Source organism: Anopheles merus, chromosome X, assembly GCF_017562075.2.
Source record: "Anopheles merus strain MAF chromosome X, AmerM5.1, whole genome shotgun sequence".
NCBI lineage: Eukaryota > Metazoa > Arthropoda > Insecta > Diptera > Culicidae > Anopheles > Anopheles merus.
The window spans coordinates 17,710,134-17,726,614 of NC_054081.1; the positions used below are offsets into that span (position 1 = coordinate 17,710,134).

Genomic DNA, 16,481 nt, shown 5'->3' on the forward strand with positions numbered 1-16,481 from the left:
AATACATAACGATGTAAAAAAGGGCATTGCCTCCTCCACAACTTACATGCTCGTGCCGACACCGCAGTTTGCCGCCAAGAAACTGTTCTGCCTATTGCCAGGAAAGCAGCAGGCAGAATTTTGCTCCTTGCCACGGAAAAAGGGAAAGGGATCTCTTAAAAAAAAGCTCCCTCGCGCTCGCACACACACACACAAGCCGGCTTGCCGAAAAGCGGAAAAGTTTCCTTTCTTTTGAGGCTACGTAAGGAACGGAGAACGTAGGAAGATAAATGAGGGGGCGAGGGGAGAAGATGGCCCGCGCTTTTACAAAGCCGCCCGACCGCATCTAATATTTTCCGCCTGATCCGAAACGCCAACATGGGGGCTCTTCCGCCCGCTTGTTCGCATCCGCGGCGTCATCTGCTGGCGCCTAAAAGTCTGCCACCAGCCAAGGTTTTTGGCCGGGCGCTGCCATCCCTTCTTTTTGCATCAGTTAACCTTGTGAAAAGCGCTAAGCAAACAGGCGCCAGACGCACGGCCTTTTGCTCCTTCTTTCCACTGTGCTTCCGCTTTGTACACATCCCACACTCCGCCCTTCCGCTATTGGAAACAAAAAAAGCCGGAAACGAAATTCGAATAGCACAACGAAAGAGAGAAAAGGAAAGCAAAAATCGCAAAGTTGTAATCTACTTCCGAAAAGCAAGTTGCAAGCGGAGGAGTTTTTTTTTTTGTATTCGTCCTTCACCGCCAACTTGTCAGCCAGCGTCACAGTGTGGGCCTTCTTCAACTCCCACCCTGTTCCTGGTGCTTCATGCACGAGCGAATAGGCACAACGCCGGGGCTCGCCCCTGTCGGGTAGGCAACCGACAAAACTAGGCTGGCGCAAAAAAAAAAAAAAATCTAAACCGGCACCGGAGTACAAACGCAAAGTCGGAAGGCAAAACTTTTATTTCAATAAAACTCGGGAAGTAATTTTCCAAACTCCCTCCCACTTTTGAGCTACGTATGAATAGGCTTGTGTACCCTTTGGCATTTGAAGCAAAAAAAAGTAAACGCACATGCTGCTATTGCTATCTGAATTTTAGAGTGACCACGTTACTAGCCACCACAGATCGGAGCGGTCAACGAAGCCAAGAAGGCATAGGGGAAAGCGGGCCAAAATGGTTAGGTGAGGCGAAACGACAACTTACAATATTCGCAATTTAACACGTTTAAAATTACTTCTGGTTATCGAAAAACATCACATACAATGCTACATGCACACCATCAACATTTTATAACCTACAACCCGGGGTATATTGCCCGTATTCCCTAAATTCCGGTGTACATTGATCGTTTGAGTGTTATTTCGATTTCTACAAGCGCATCTGGCGGCGGCTGACCGAAGCAATTGCAAAAACAATTTGGAGTCGCTTCATAAAATATGTTATTATTTCAGGTTTTTTCTTAAACTGGACTGAAAAAGCTTTGTAATTCATAGATGAATTTATTGTGCAGGTATTTTAGTTATTTTCACATAAAAAAACGGCGAAAAAACTACTTAAATTTGAGATCGATGATCAAAAAACTACTCGATGATCAAAATAAGTTTCCATCAACCGCCGCCAGATGCGCTGGTGAAATTCGAAATTACACTAGCGAGTATGAACAATATACGCCGGCCTTAACGTATTCCTTATTGGTACGGTCTTATATACCCCGGCGAACAGTGCAAGCTAGAGGTCGGTATAATTAATTTGTCAAAATTATTCATACTTATTGTCCCATCAATTTTCGACCTGGCTATCTATTTCCTGCTTGAAATATTGATCAACGTCCATAAATTGTTACAAATCAGGCCGTCGAGTGTTCGATTGTCGTCACTTTTTGACAGATAAATTATACCAGCCTCTAGCTTCCACCCGCCGCCACTAGACGTTAGCTTAAATTACACTAGTGAGTACGATCAATGTAGCACGGCCTTAAGGCCATTTTGCCCCGCTTTCCCTTACGTAAAACGGGCAATGGGATGTTGAAATGGTTCCTCTCCAAAGGCAATCAAAAGGTGAAGCCCTCACTCGCCCACAACACTATGGCCCTGTAAATTACAATCTTCCCTGGCCATAGTGGCACACAGTTTAGCTACAAATTTTCTGTACAAATTGTACAAGATATTGGTACGGCTGGGTAAGAGATAAGAGTAATAGAGAGAGAAAGAGGCAATAAAAAGGGAGGAGAATAATTTTAAATACAACCAAATTACGAGCTCGGTAATTGTGCGCTAAAGTTTACGCTTAAAGCTTGCTTCAAAAGCGCTTGAGAAAGGGAGAGAGAGAAAAAATCTTTTCCAACAAGTACACATGAAGGCAAAACATGAAAGGGTTTTCCTCCCCTTCTTTTTTTCTCGAAACAAAATCCACTAATAATGGAATGGTAAGGCGGAAGCAAAGGGTGGCTTTAGGTTGTGCTCATACAACATAAATAGAGAGAGAGAGAGAAAGAGAGAGAGAGAGAGAGAGAGAAAGAGAGAGAAGGAAGAAAGAAAAAGAGAAAACGGAATCAGTTGGAACCAGCTGCACGGTGAGAAACTAACGACTGCCATTTCCATTAAGAAAGCGTGCCTCCTATTTGCATTTCGATCGTGTTCCTTCTCTTACCCAGCATTCTATCTTCCCACAACCTTTTCCACCACCTATTTTTTGCACAAAACAGCGCGATTCAGCTGCAACTATTTGCATGGCCCGTTTTTTGGGGGCACACGAGCACGTTTCCGGCAGACTGGCAAGCAGGCAGGCTTTTTATTCGCCTTGTAGGAGAGCTTTTTTATTAGTTTCCACCATCATCCACCCATGCAGGGGTAAGCTTTCCTGCATTTCCGTTTTGCGGAGGGGCAAACGAAGGAAAGAAGTAATGAAAGGAGGGAAAGAATCATGAGGTACATTTTATTCGTGCTTTCTTGCTGTTTAGCACGGTCCGGGGAGACACTGGAACCGTTGTTCTCTGTATTTTTTTACCGCTTTTATTTCCTTTGCCCATCCCCATAGTCTCGCTGTCAATTTTTGTGAAGCATTACCACTTTGGCGGCGTAGTTGGAAAGGATGCTTGAAATGAATTGCACATGCACGCACACTGCTACTGCTGCTGCTAGTGGAAGCATAGGATGCATTCAAAATTGGTGCACAGCGATCAAGCGCACTGTTTAGCTTTTTTGTGTTGCAGGCAAAGGAAACAACGACACGAGAAAATGGGAAATAATCTTCACAGAGTGTGGAAGAAAATGAGTTTCCCCCGTAAGTTTTGTGGTTTGTCGGGTGACGGCAAGGGCTATGCTCTTGCTGTTTCTTCGCCCATAGGCACATTTCGTTTGATGCTCAAGAGACCGGGCTCGCCATCCTGCTCGCGAACAAAGAAGTACACACACAGCGCGTGCTCACCCAGAGCGCTGAAAATGAGCTACATAAAAACACACTACTGGGCACGCTGTTGGGATGTTTTCGTTTCATTTCCCGCACGTGTGTTTCGGCACGTTTTTATTACATTCTGCTCGTACATGGAAAACTCTTTTCTGCCCACTAACTCCTAATGGGGTTTGGGGCAGCCACGGCCCCGGCTGCAGTTATTTGAGCAAAACCGAGGTAAGACAGCTCATCTTTGAGGCTACCTGTGCACTATGGCTGTTTATGGTTTGCTGTTTCGGCTTTGCGCGGACATTGACGCACAAGGACGAGCGGGCAGGGAGGCGTCGAAGGAAATTGCAAACTATTTGTACGCTCCCTTAATGTAAGTCCAAGGTAGTTCGTCCCTCGGCAATAAACGGTTCGGGCCATTACACCATGGCACGGCATAATTTCAGATGAATCTACAAAAAAAAACTCATGATCCGTCAACAATTCATCAAGCATTAAATAATAAGATTTAGCAATACCACCTTTTGGACTCTTTCTACAGAATAAAAAACAAGAATTAGTGTTGTTGAAACATTCGTGAATATTTGCAGATTTCGAAAGTGTTTTCCTACATTCTTCGGAAAACCATAAATAATCCATGCGTCTTCAGCAAAAAGTAAACCATACATCAAAACCGATACAAGATTCTAGATCGTCGTGAGGATTACCTGCACCTGTGAGCAGGACAACAAAAGAGAGCGAGTAAGAAAGAAAGAGAGAGAGAGAAAGTCGAGAGAGATCACGTTCAATTTGAATGTGTAATGAAAACAAGTTTTGATTCTTGCACACAAATTGGCTCCGAAATTGGACTTGTCAGATAAATTATACCAGCCTCTAGCTTCCACCCGCCGCCGCTAGACGTTAGCTTAAATTACACTAGTGAGTACGATCAATGTAGCACGGCCTTAAGGCCATTTTGCCCCGTTTTCCCTTACGTAAAACGGGCAATGGGATGTTGAAATGGTTCCTCTCCAAAGGCAATCCGCTTTCCCTTACGTAAAACGGACAATGGGATGTTGAAATGGTTCCTCTCCAAAGGCTCTGGAATCGGAATCGGCTTTGGAATTGGTTCCAGAGACAGCTTCAGACTCGGAATGGTTTTCGACATCTCCATAAGAATAGACGTTTTGGTCCAACGATGCTACGTATGGAGAGCCGCAAAGAATCACAATTTACTTGTTAACAATCAATTCTCATGGAGATTCTCCGACTGATTTCACTTTAAAAACTTCTTATTTCAATTCAAAAACTGATTCTCATTCCAGGCTCAATTCAAATTGTGGAGTTAATTCTGAATCTATTTCCGGAGCAAATTAAGATTCCTAGATCGATTCTGATTCCAGAGCCGATTTTGATTCCGGAGCCGATTCTGATTCCAGAGCTGGAAGAGCTAGAATGTTAACTCTGGAATCGGAATCGGAATCGGCTCCTGAATTGATTCTGAGCTCCTACCACTAGTTAGCATCGTCTGCTCGAATGGTCCAAGACTCATGACCATAGAGGACTACCGGGAGACATTAAGGATAAATATTCTCTTTAATCCGAACGAAACTCATTTGACTCTTTTTTTTTAATTTTCATATGTTCTTCTTTTCTTGTAGCTCTCTCTCTCTCTCTCTCTCTCTCTCTCTTTCTCTTTCTATCTCTCTCTGTTTCTCTCAAACAATTTTTTTATTAAGTTACCAATAGAGATCTTTCGATTCGTGATTCGTTCTTCATATTCTATTTGGCGTAACGTCCTACGCGGACATGCCGGCCTATACAGGCTTTCGATACTAAATTCATTACCCACACAGCCAAACTTTGCTACGAGGATAGTCAATCCTTGCTACGGGGAGACAGTCCATTGTAGGTTTGAACCCATGACGGGCATGTTATTGAGTCGTACGAGTTGACGACTGTACCACGGGACGGCCCACGTAATTCGTATGACTGTTGCTGTTATATGTCCCTCTTTCTCTCTTGTTGTGTCTCCACCTCTCAATCTTCTCTGTTGTACAATTCTTTTGCTCTTATTGTAATAAACAACCGTTTCGTAAAGGGAGTGCGCTTCAATTACCGCCACATATAAGATGTCGTAACCCTCGTACGAACCACCTACATAGCCCAAGTAGGTCCAAAAGCGTTTTTCTTTGCTACAATCATCACCAGCTTCATCCATCAAATGAACATACTCGCGCACATGCTCTTCCCCTGGTGGTTATAACAGATTGAGCACGGCTATACTGGCAGATGAGGTGGGGCAAGGAGAACCTTTACACCCAGTAGTGGCACTAAATGAGAACGACCACCATTGTACAGTAATTAGTTTTTCCTCATTTCTACCACAACTCATCTTGTCTAGTGCTTCCACGGCTTGCATACACACGCCGGCCGCACCGCACGTGAACATTTATTACATTTATGATTTATGCAGCAGTGTAAATCGTCCACACACAAACACAACCCGCATATCTCACACATACGTATGAGATGTCGGCTAGTTGGTTAGATTTTTCGTATTTTTTCCTATTTCTCATACACAGATCCAGCTGTAGAAAGGCTCGTCGTGCATGATAAAAGACGCAGAGCAAGATTGTAATTTAATTGAGATCATATACCGTACCAGTTCGACCGAGGACGAGGCTAAATATGATCAACAGCTTGCAACTTCATTTGGATGAATTGTGGACGGCACCAAACGAAACTGCTCATTCAAACCGGAAATGTAATTGGTATGGTATCTGCGTTGTTTTTTCAGCTATACTGACTAAAATATTATCCTCCGTGTGCGGTTTTCGTCTTCTGCTTACTGTTCCATGGCAAATTAAGTATCCTTTTGTTTGGCCATTCCGTTTTACGTCAGCTTAGCAAGTAACAAGCATTTTTTTTTCTTTGTTTTTCCTCCTTTGCTTGTAGCTTCCTGCAATTCAATTTCTTTCTCCAATTTTAATGACGGAGCATCACAAAACCACGGCAGCCATTTTGCCACTGGCTGGTGCAAAGGGCATTTCGACCAACCCATGGATGGCGTCACAAAGCGAGTCAAGAGCAGTTCATCGCTTATTTCCCTTCAGTTATGCTGAACCTGGTGAACTAACACTCCACAGCATGGACAAACCCGGCGGCGAGTTAAAAATCCTTTACAACTCTTCCCTTTTCCACTTCGGTTGCTCGATTCGGGATTGTGACCTTTCATCAGAAGCGCGCCCACCGCTGTATGATACACACACATATGCGCGGCTACGGTGGACATTCGATTGCCCATTCCATCACGATCTTTTCTCGCACAGGTCCCAAAGGAAAGGAGGGGGAATTAGACTATCACACACGTAGTCGAGCCAGTAGCAGCACGAAACAGTGCTCGAAGGAATGGATTTTGTGCCATTTTTTCTACACTCCCTCTGTTTCTCTCTTTCTCTCTCACTTTCACACACTCACACACTCACTCTTTCAAGTCACATACTGCTAGTGGGGACTTCAAAATGAAAAGCAGACTTTTAATTAAAAACTTGCTCGCATTCTCCAGGGTTATCTAAAGGAAAGGAAAGAGGAAGGAGAGAGCTTCGAAAAGCCGATGTGACAGAAGGATAGGTGCGTGTATATTTCTACCGCACGTTAGGGCTAGATCCCTCTTAAAATATTTGTGTTGTAGCTGTAAAGGATAGAGGATGGCAGATAGGAAAGTAAAGCTGTGGCGAAATAGAAGCAAGCGCAAAGCATAAGGCACACTGAAGACGCGGGGTGGTGATTTTAATTTGGATATATTATTGTTAGTAATAGAAAACACTCAGTACTAATTCTGTTTTTGGAGCTTCTGGGATAATTTTGGCACCATATCTACAATATCTGAGTCGGTGTCTAGTTTAGCGAGGCTTTTCTTAGCCATCCAACCAAACTGCTTTAGTGCGTATGGGAAAAGTTAATGCCTATACAGTCTTTCAACGAGTTAAGCGAATAATGCGTTCCGGAGACATTCGCGCAACTCGGAGCTTCGTGTAAGTCGAATATCACGTTTTACAGCCAAAATATATTTGATAAATTTTTTATTGAATTTAGTACATGAATTTAGTACGTATTTGATGCAAATGGTGCAGAAAAATGGGGTTTTCCTTTTTTGTTAGCGATTTAAAACTTTTGCAAATTATTTTTCATTTGACAATTGATAGCAAAAATTGTGCTGATTTAACATCTGAACTGTCAAAAATAAAAATTCGCGTAACTCGAATGTCGCGTAGATCGGAGAAAGGCTGCACTTGATTGAATCCATGATGAACATCAATTATTTAGCTTTATGACTGGACGTCTGTAATACGGGATCTGCTGCAAAGCATCTACGTTAATACGCCAATAAAAAGAACCAAATAACAATAAAAACAATAAATTGTTTTACTCACATGCCGAGCGTTTTATAACAAAATTTCCACAGCATACTCTTTTTTTCTTTTCCTACATTTCCGTTCCCTGTGGAGCGATGTTGGTATTATTGTCATGTTCTTTGTTCAGCCTTTTTATACATCCTTTTGCACCCGTGGAGAGTAATAATTACTGTGCCCGCGACCTATACTGCCCCAGCGAAAAAGAACGAATCAAAAGCCCCGCCAATACGATGGTGACAACAGGAAACCCTCTTGCGAATGCCACCCTCTTGCGAATGCACTGGGGCACGAGTGAGGTTAAAATTTGCTCCCTTTTACTCCCTTTCCCATTCATGGGGGGTTAGTTTACGTTAGCTTAAGGTAAAACCTAAACCTCTACATAGTTTCAAAAATGAAATAAAATTTAAACAAACCAAATAAATGAACCAATATGTGGGTGGGTGTGTGTGTTTGAAGGTGATGAACCACGAAACGACGATGTTTTCCTCGAGTTTTCATGTATACGCACCCACACACACACACACTCAAGTAAGAGAATCGTACTGTCCGGAACCATCCTCCAAGCACCCTTGAAAGAGAAAACGTTAAGCATGGACTCATTAGCCTGCCTGGAAAATTAAACCGACCGAAAGCTCGTATTTTCACACTTTAATTGGAACGGATTTTCCATTGTTTCGTCGTCCTCCGTGTAGCAAGCGTGCTCGTGGAAGAAAGAGTAAGCGAATGATCCAAAGAAAGAGAGGAAGAGTAAACAGCGACCTGTCCATGAGAGGGATGAATTACAAATTATGTGCGAGGGTGGCTGCTGTCCGATTCGATAATGGTTACAACAACGGAAAATTCGGAGCTCATAAAAAATACGGGCATGAAGAGCATAGATCCCCAAAGGAAAGAGAGAGAGAGAGAGAGAGAGAGAGAGAGAGAGATAATGAGAGAGAAGAATGGAGCAAAAAGGAAACAATGTTTCTACTTGAGAAGATCCCCAAACCGTACATTGACTCCGCTTTTGATAGAATAACTGGGGAGTGTTTTTCTTTTCCACCATCCCTCGATTCCAACTCGTTGCGTTTGTAAGCTCCGGCAGGGAAAGATAATAGCATTTCCATCGCTGCCTGTCCCCTGCTAGCTGACTGCTAGCTGCTAGCTGGTGGGTGTGTGTTTATGTGTGTGTTTTGTATGTATGTGCGTGCGGCCGAAGCTACTAAAGTCATTCACTCTCTCTCGCTCGGATTTCCTTTAAAAGGCTTTATGCGAGGTTGGTTAATTTGCAATGGCATAATTTTTATCTACCTTCTCGTTCGCCCCGTGGGAGCCCAACTAAGGAGATCAATTCCATTTTCAACTAGAAGCCCGTGCTAGTACTTTAAATCAATCACTGGCACAGTGTCGACCAGGTTTATTTTTGCCGTTTTGCCCAAGTAAACGCGAAGCAGACGTCGCAGTTGATTACAATCCCGTTCGGAATTTACTAAGATAATGTAATCAACTGATGTACTGCGATATGGAAGATCTGTGTGTGTGAAAGTTAAGAAAAGCTTCTGTGCTGTTACATGTTCTAAAGGTTTCTGGTTTTCCCCGAAACATGTAGCAAAACCACCTCTGTTTATTTTTTCACCTTCATCTACATCTTCTAATGAAACAAGAGAGCAACAGGAAAGGAAAAATAAAAGCGTTGATGAAAAGTAACGCCAACGTAACAAAGCAGCACTTAAAACGCGAAGCGATCCTGCCCGCAGCTAAATGTCAGGAACATGTCGAGAAAATATGCTGCTCGCTACACGATTGCCTTCTCGTCGTGATACATTACTCGAGTTAAAATGCTGCTATGTTGCTTTTCTAATTTTGGGTGTATGCGTGTGTGTGTGTGTGTGTGTGTGTGTGTGTGTGTGTGTGTGTGTGTGTGTGTGTGTGTGTGTGTGTGTGTGTGTGTGTGTGTGTGTGTGTGTGTGTGTGTGTTTATATATTTTAAAGCTGCGCATTGCTCTTCTGGCTGAACGAGGAGTGCATAAAATCCCATTCCCATTGCGAAATGAAAAGCTTTCGCGGAGCACTACGCCGAGCGTGAACTTTTATTTTCCAACCCCTTGTGCCGTTCCTTTCCGTACTAAATTACATTAGCTGGCACACTTGCTGCTAGATCGTCCAGGTAGGTGTTTCGAGAAACACGGTAAAATGTAAAGCAACACGCCGAGGCGAGCAAAACGCAACAACAACAAAAAATACATGGATACAACTGCTGAACAGATTATTCTGGTCCGGTGTAGCCGGAGAATGGCGAACGTTAAAGTTAAGATTAACGAAGCCTTGGCAAGACCAGCAGAGAGCAATTCAACAACCTTCGCTGTTAATGCTCACATAAAACAATCATTATGTTATTAATGTGCTGCGTCAAACTAATCCTAAGCTAGCTAGTTACCCTTTTATTTTATTTCAATCTTACAGGAATAAAAATCAATCCCATCACCTACCGCGAGTAGTGTTGTACAACAAACCGAGAATAAAGCATCATAGCCAATGATTACTTTGCGCGCGCTCGACACGGTTCGCCAAACATTCCTGGGCATGGTTGGTGGTGCACGAATATCGGGTAAATAAATTTGCGAAACTTACACCCGCTCCTAATTGGATTCCCCTTTCTACGGACAATGAAGGCGATCTTTGTCGAGTGCTATCGAATCGGGTAGTTTTTTTTATCGTACCAACGATGAAAATCGGCATGAAACAGGGAAACGGGAAACGGGAAACTTTACGCTTAGCTAAAGTATTTCAAGCAGGACAAGCGGTGATTTCCAAATGACGGATTGTTGAAGTTATTTTCAGCAAATATTGTCTTTTGCACTTGCAATCAGGTAATCATTTTGCTATCGTAAGCTACTTTAAAACTGTACAAAAGATGTGGTTGTAAACGCCCGGAATCCGTAAGAATGACTCGTCCGTTGCCTGATGTGAATATGATGATAAACCACATTGTCAAGTTTTTTATATGATAATTAAATCTTATAAATTCCGAGGAGTCATATATCTCACCGATTAAGAAGAGCTAGAGTTCATAACATATACCATGAGTACTATAACACAAGAAAATTCATGTATCTCACGAATTTCGATTTAGTCATTCCCGGATATTCTCAAACATCCCAAACAAATATATCAATGGTAGTTACCTTAGAATAGGTTCAGAACATTAATTAATATTGTTTAGCATACTACAAACCCATATCAAGGAATGCGATAGATATACAACCTCATACACATACTTCTAGACCTAGCAGATTCATGCCATAGGATCCTAGAGCCCAAGACAAATCGTCGTCTATTTATTCCGATCGCTGAAATCTGTGTCCAGAGAGATTTTTATAACCCTGCCTCAAATCAAATTCTGCCTCTATAAAATGTACCAATGACAGTATAATCAATAAAATTTCCCTGCCTACATTAAACTACACCACACACGATCTGTCCAGTAAATTATGTTCACGGTATATAACAACCGCTTTAACTTACCTGTCATCCAAGCGCGAGTACATGTCACCGGCCAACCATCCCGGCCAAAACATCCTTTCGATCAACGGCACGAAAGTTATGTCCAACCGATCATAATCAAAATTTATCGCCCGTAACCTTTCCGCTACCGGATGCACACACATGCCAACAGGCTTGATGGCGGTTGCAACACGGCCCAGCACGGGTCATGACATTTGGGCGAAACCACCAGCCTCGTGTTCCGGTGCCGGTTGGCATCGGTCAGATAATGCGAATAGGCTACACACCTTGGTGGAAGTAATTAACCGGCATCCATTTCGCGAGCATCCCACAACCAGGGCGTAAATAACCAACAGTCACCCGATGGGCTGATGTTCGGAAGGATGGGCCTGAATCGACCGAGGTGTGGCATAAAAATTGGATGTGTTCACCGGTCGCCCAGGCAAGCACGGCATTGCGTTCCGTGGGTCGCCGAGCGGAAAGGTGACAAAACGGTAATCAAACGTGATGACACATCCGAAGGATCTAGAATGAGTGGCACACATACACGGACACACACACGTTTTCTTTCCTGGTAGTAAGGCACTTGGCTTTGAATTATTGAGCAACACCTTTATGGGTTGTTTGCCGGAGCAGGCAAAAAGGTACGAGAACCATAATGTTTCATCTCTGCTTTTTTTGCTAATAAAGCGCCAACCCTCATACGGAATCAGGTGCAAATTGACATTTGATCGAGCTTGGTTTTGCCAGTGGCAATCTATGGATGAGAACCTTTTCCTCCAGAGTAACCAGACTCTACCTAATCTGGAGTATCGTCCAGAAGGTGAGTTCTAAATTTATCTAAATCCGATGAAATTTTGCCTTCGCCGAGTTTGTGTTGTCTAAAAGGCTCTTGGTTGCATAATGAAACCCGAAAAAAGCGCAGCAAAGTACCTTAGCTTTGGTCCAACATTCAGTATTCCGTCCAGCATACTCCTCTCTCTGACTCTGTCTGTCGGTCTCTCTCTCTCTCTCTCTCTCTCTCTCGCTCTTTCTCTCTATCTCTCTCATGGGAGCCTTTAATCGATAATAGCCCAAAAAGGCCACCGAAGCCGTACAGCTCTTAGATGTAATCCTCACAAAAGACTCCATTATTAATACATCCTACCAAAGGCGTGTTCCACTTACACCAACACTCCACAAATAAGGCAGATATGTAGCCCGATCCACTTCTGAGATTTGTAAATTATTCCAACGCTCCAAAACGCTACCCACAACACACTGTTTTATACTATTCCCATAGCATTACCAGTAAAATCGGTGCGGCTCAGCCTCAGTTTCGTTAGCAACCGATGCGATTGACGAGTAATCTGTACAAACGAAGAGGTTTACCACACTTGCCCGATGTCTTCGTTAGCTTCTGTAACGGAGTTTCTGTAATGGGTTAAGGGAAGCTTCAACCCCAAGCCTGTAGCTGATGGAACTTAAGGCTGGTAGTACCTAAAAAAACCACATCGCTCCGAAGCGCTTATCAATTATCGAAGCCATCGTACGGGGGATGACAAGCTGAATCTTGTCACCAGTCCACCGGGAAAGCTAGCAAGGGTAAAAATGAAAAGCGCCAAACGAAAAAAAGGACCCATTGGCAGACGATAAGGTTGGCAGGATGAAAGCATTTTAATCCACTCTAAAAACTCACCCTGCGACCACTTTCTAACCCTCGCTAGAGCTATGTCGCTAGTGGCTCTAATGAAACTAAATAAAACATTACAAACATAGGCGCTTACTTAGGGCGATGCGTGATGGTACATCTTGCGGCTGTGTATATATAAGACAGCACATGAAACATGAACGAGTTGTAGTGCTCGATGCTTCGAGCAAATTGCTGAATTATTTGCTTCATCGGTTGAGCTTTTTTTTTTGTTTTACAAAATGCTAGAGCTTCGCTCGGATTTTGCTGGAATAGTACACACGGGAAAGGTGAGATAAGTTGCTGCTGTTACCGGATTTCACACGGAGAAACACAATTTCCCCGAGAAAAGGAAGGGTTCCGAATGCCCGACCCGACCCCGGGTAAGGTCAGGTCAGGTGAAATATAAATTGTATACGTCCATGAGAAGAGAGAAAAAAAGCCCCAAAAGGGATCCCATATGACCGCACTAACTTCATAATCTAGCCCACACGTATCCTAAAATGATCGATCTACATCGATTCCTGAACTTCACCTCAACCCTAACCAGATGCAGAGAAGGAAGGAGCACGCGATCCGTGGCAGAGAGATAGCAAGAAAGATGACGGAACAGTGTTAGCTGGTAGGTTATCTCGAGCTGTTTTGCTCGGCTTCTCGGAGGTCGTCCAAACCGTCAAGGTTTTGGAATCTTGTCGAAGGAATGGGGAAAGGAGGATATGGGGGGTAGGGGCGAGAAAAGAAGAAAAGTTCAACCCCCCGTCCGGAAAATGCCCCGAAACCCCAAAGGGTCGTAAATATCGTTCGGCTGTGTTTTAATCTTTCCAATCTTTCACGCCCTTCGGGACTGAAACTTCCCCTGCCGAAGCCGCTCCGCACGGCGTACGGGTCCGCTGTTGCCCCAGTTGACGCCAGCACGGAGGTCCGGGAGCCATCGACGATTACATCGATGGAACTTTTTCGGTTACTTTACTATGCAATCATAAATAATCCTACCCGCCGGCCGCCCAGTCGCTAGTGGTAGTGCCATCCCCGCTCCCACTCCTGGGTGGAAGCGGCTGTGACATTAGGGGGTTGGGCGAGCGGTCCCTTTTGACAACGCACCTTCTCGCTCGCTCGCTGGCTCTCCCTATTTGGTGCGAATATTTTCACCTGTGACTTTTTTGTGTTTGGTGTGTTTGATATTTTTACCGTTTGGTGCTCGGGTATGATCGTACGAAAAATTGTCGAAAACTTTTAGCCTTTTATCCGACCCCGGTAAACACATCCATAAAACTGCCAAACTAGCCGGGTTGACGAACGCAAAAAAAGCACGGGTACACACACAAGCTGGATAATATTTTTGGGAAACTACCCCAAAAGCTCACCCCACCAGTAAGTGTATCGAAACGTGATCGATTTCAATTCGTGTAGTACCTGTCCCGGACGGTTCGACCATCATACGAGTGTCAAACTGTCACGCAACAGCCAAAACAAACAGAAAATACCAATACTCCAAGCGATGAAATGTATTTCTTGCATGTTCGAGCTCCTACAGCCAAAATGTCATTTCAATCAGTTTCGGCGTGTGACGACGGCCGCACAGGTACAGTAACAACCGGTCGCTCGAAGGTAAATCGATATACTGTACTTATTTTACTTAATGTGAGCGAAACGATTCAATTTGGTACTACTAATACTTACCGCCCGTGACTCGACCGAATCGATGCTGCCGACGGTGAGGATCGCGAGCGCGAAACTAAGGAGCAGCTTCGCCATGCCGGATGGTGACGGTGTTGCGGGTCTGCTGCAACGTCCTTGACACGCGAGTTTTGCCTTTCCGGAGCGAAGGTTGAAAGAAGCGAGCACGTTGGGGCACCCCGGCAAAGGACTGGTGTTGTATTAGTCTAGAGATCTAGGGAGAGTGTATGGGAATCGTTGCGTTACTGGCAGGGGTTTAGAAACAAATTTTTTTTTTTACAAGGTGGAAATGTCTCAGATATCCAACCGAACATCGGTTTCCGCTGAACGTTACGATGATACACGTAGGTAAACGTCCAACGGCCAAGAAATGTTACTTAATTAAAATCGTGCATAAAGAGCAAGGGCTGCAGCGGCACCACCAATAACAAAACGAAGGGTCATAACCCTATTACCAATGCACCTGTGGGTGTGCTGTACACTCATGGTATCGCAGGACCATGCGATTAGCAACAACTCTGCTGCAACAACGCTCTGCGATGGAAACCATTCAATTGACCCTTTTCTTTTCGATTCCTTTTTTTCCACTACCAGCACAATCAGTCCTGTTCGGTTTTATCTGCACACGTTTCGCCCTTTTTTGTTTGTTCTTGCGACCATGGCTCACACAAAATGGCTGCCACCCTAGTGCCGTGTAATGAATGAGCTTTCGGGCGAGCGAAAGAAATGGTTCTTCCAATCAACCACATCCTGTTTTTCCCCCAGCTCTTGTTCTCCGTCCTTCTACCCAATCACTAGAATGCTGTAAGAGAAAGCAGGCAAAACAACTCGGAGACCGGAAACATCGAAAGGCACAAAGCAACGTAGACCACCTTCGAAACGGACCTAAGGAGTCGCACTGGGCGGACATAGAAAGAAGTAAACACAGCAAAGCGAACAGCGGCACCGATAGTGGATAACGGGTGACATACCGAGCGTCTTATCGTGAACGCAGGTTTTGGATATATCGTCACTTGGTGGCGTGCCAACTGTGCCGGTTAATGTGTCATGGGGCAACCAGTCTGGTCCGATTGGAGGCGTGAACACGATAACGGCCAACAATGTCACATAACTCGGCCGTTAGAGCCTGGTCAAAGATCCTAGAACCTGGTCAGTGTACGCATCACACGCAAGGACAACGTGGTGTTCCAGCACGGGAAGTGTGCTCTTTTACGCGTGACGCAGCCAAAGCTGCTTAAGCTGCAGGGCCGAGACCGGAAGATTATCGGTTGCCAAATGACTTAAGTGCTCGAGCACCCTTCACCCAGCAACAAGGTGCCTCAATTGGTACAATTAATTTACGTAACGCCCTCAATGTCGCTCTCCTATACAAACACACACACGCACACTCAAGACACTGGGACGATCCTGTGGGTGCGCTGGTCTTTTTGAATCGTTCGTTTGAGACATGCCGGAGTGTACTTCCAAAGTGTTCCTCGGCCGGTCTAGCGCCTCGGGTTGATTGGTGTATTGAACTGACGAGCGGCGTGTATATGTGTGTACAGCTGGTCGTACAATCGGCCCAACAAAGGGAAAATAACGCGGGGGCGTAAATGCCGCATCTTTGGAGCACCTTTTACGAGAAGCAATTACGCACCGTCACTAAACTGCGGAACCGGAAACACTGAACCGTGCGTACACGGTAAACGTTCGAACCTTAAGGATACTGGTTACCACTGGAACCTAAACATATAGCACACACACACATCCACACAGTACAAGAGTGATACAGGAGTTTACTGTTCCGTACCGTACCGAACGCTCCGATAGAGTGAAGTCCTTGCCGACACGGCCGTATCCTTTTTGCTGCTGGAAGTTGCGGTGTCCGCTGTGTCGGAACGTTCGGCTTGC

At 44.5% G+C, this 16,481-nt stretch overlaps 1 protein-coding gene across 4 annotated transcripts in view; it reads right to left on the reverse strand.

Annotated features, from left to right (window-relative positions):
* The window catches only part of LOC121590243 (uncharacterized protein DDB_G0290587), a 105,323-nt gene extending 88,910 nt beyond the window's left edge, over nt 1-16,413 (reverse strand). Inside the window, exons 1-2 of one of the 4 annotated variants that reach the window (XM_041909730.1) lie at nt 16,228-16,413; nt 14,595-14,805 (exon numbers count right to left, since the gene is read on the reverse strand). In XM_041909730.1, the coding sequence (XP_041765664.1) occupies nt 14,595-14,669 (75 nt within the window). In that variant the 5' untranslated portion in view covers nt 14,670-14,805; nt 16,228-16,413. Of the gene's footprint in view, nt 1-14,594; nt 14,806-16,203 lie in introns of all 4 variants that reach the window. The other 3 variants (XM_041909737.1, XM_041909743.1, XM_041909753.1) reach the window with 3 other exon arrangements.
* Nucleotides 16,414-16,481: the final 68 nt, after the last annotated feature.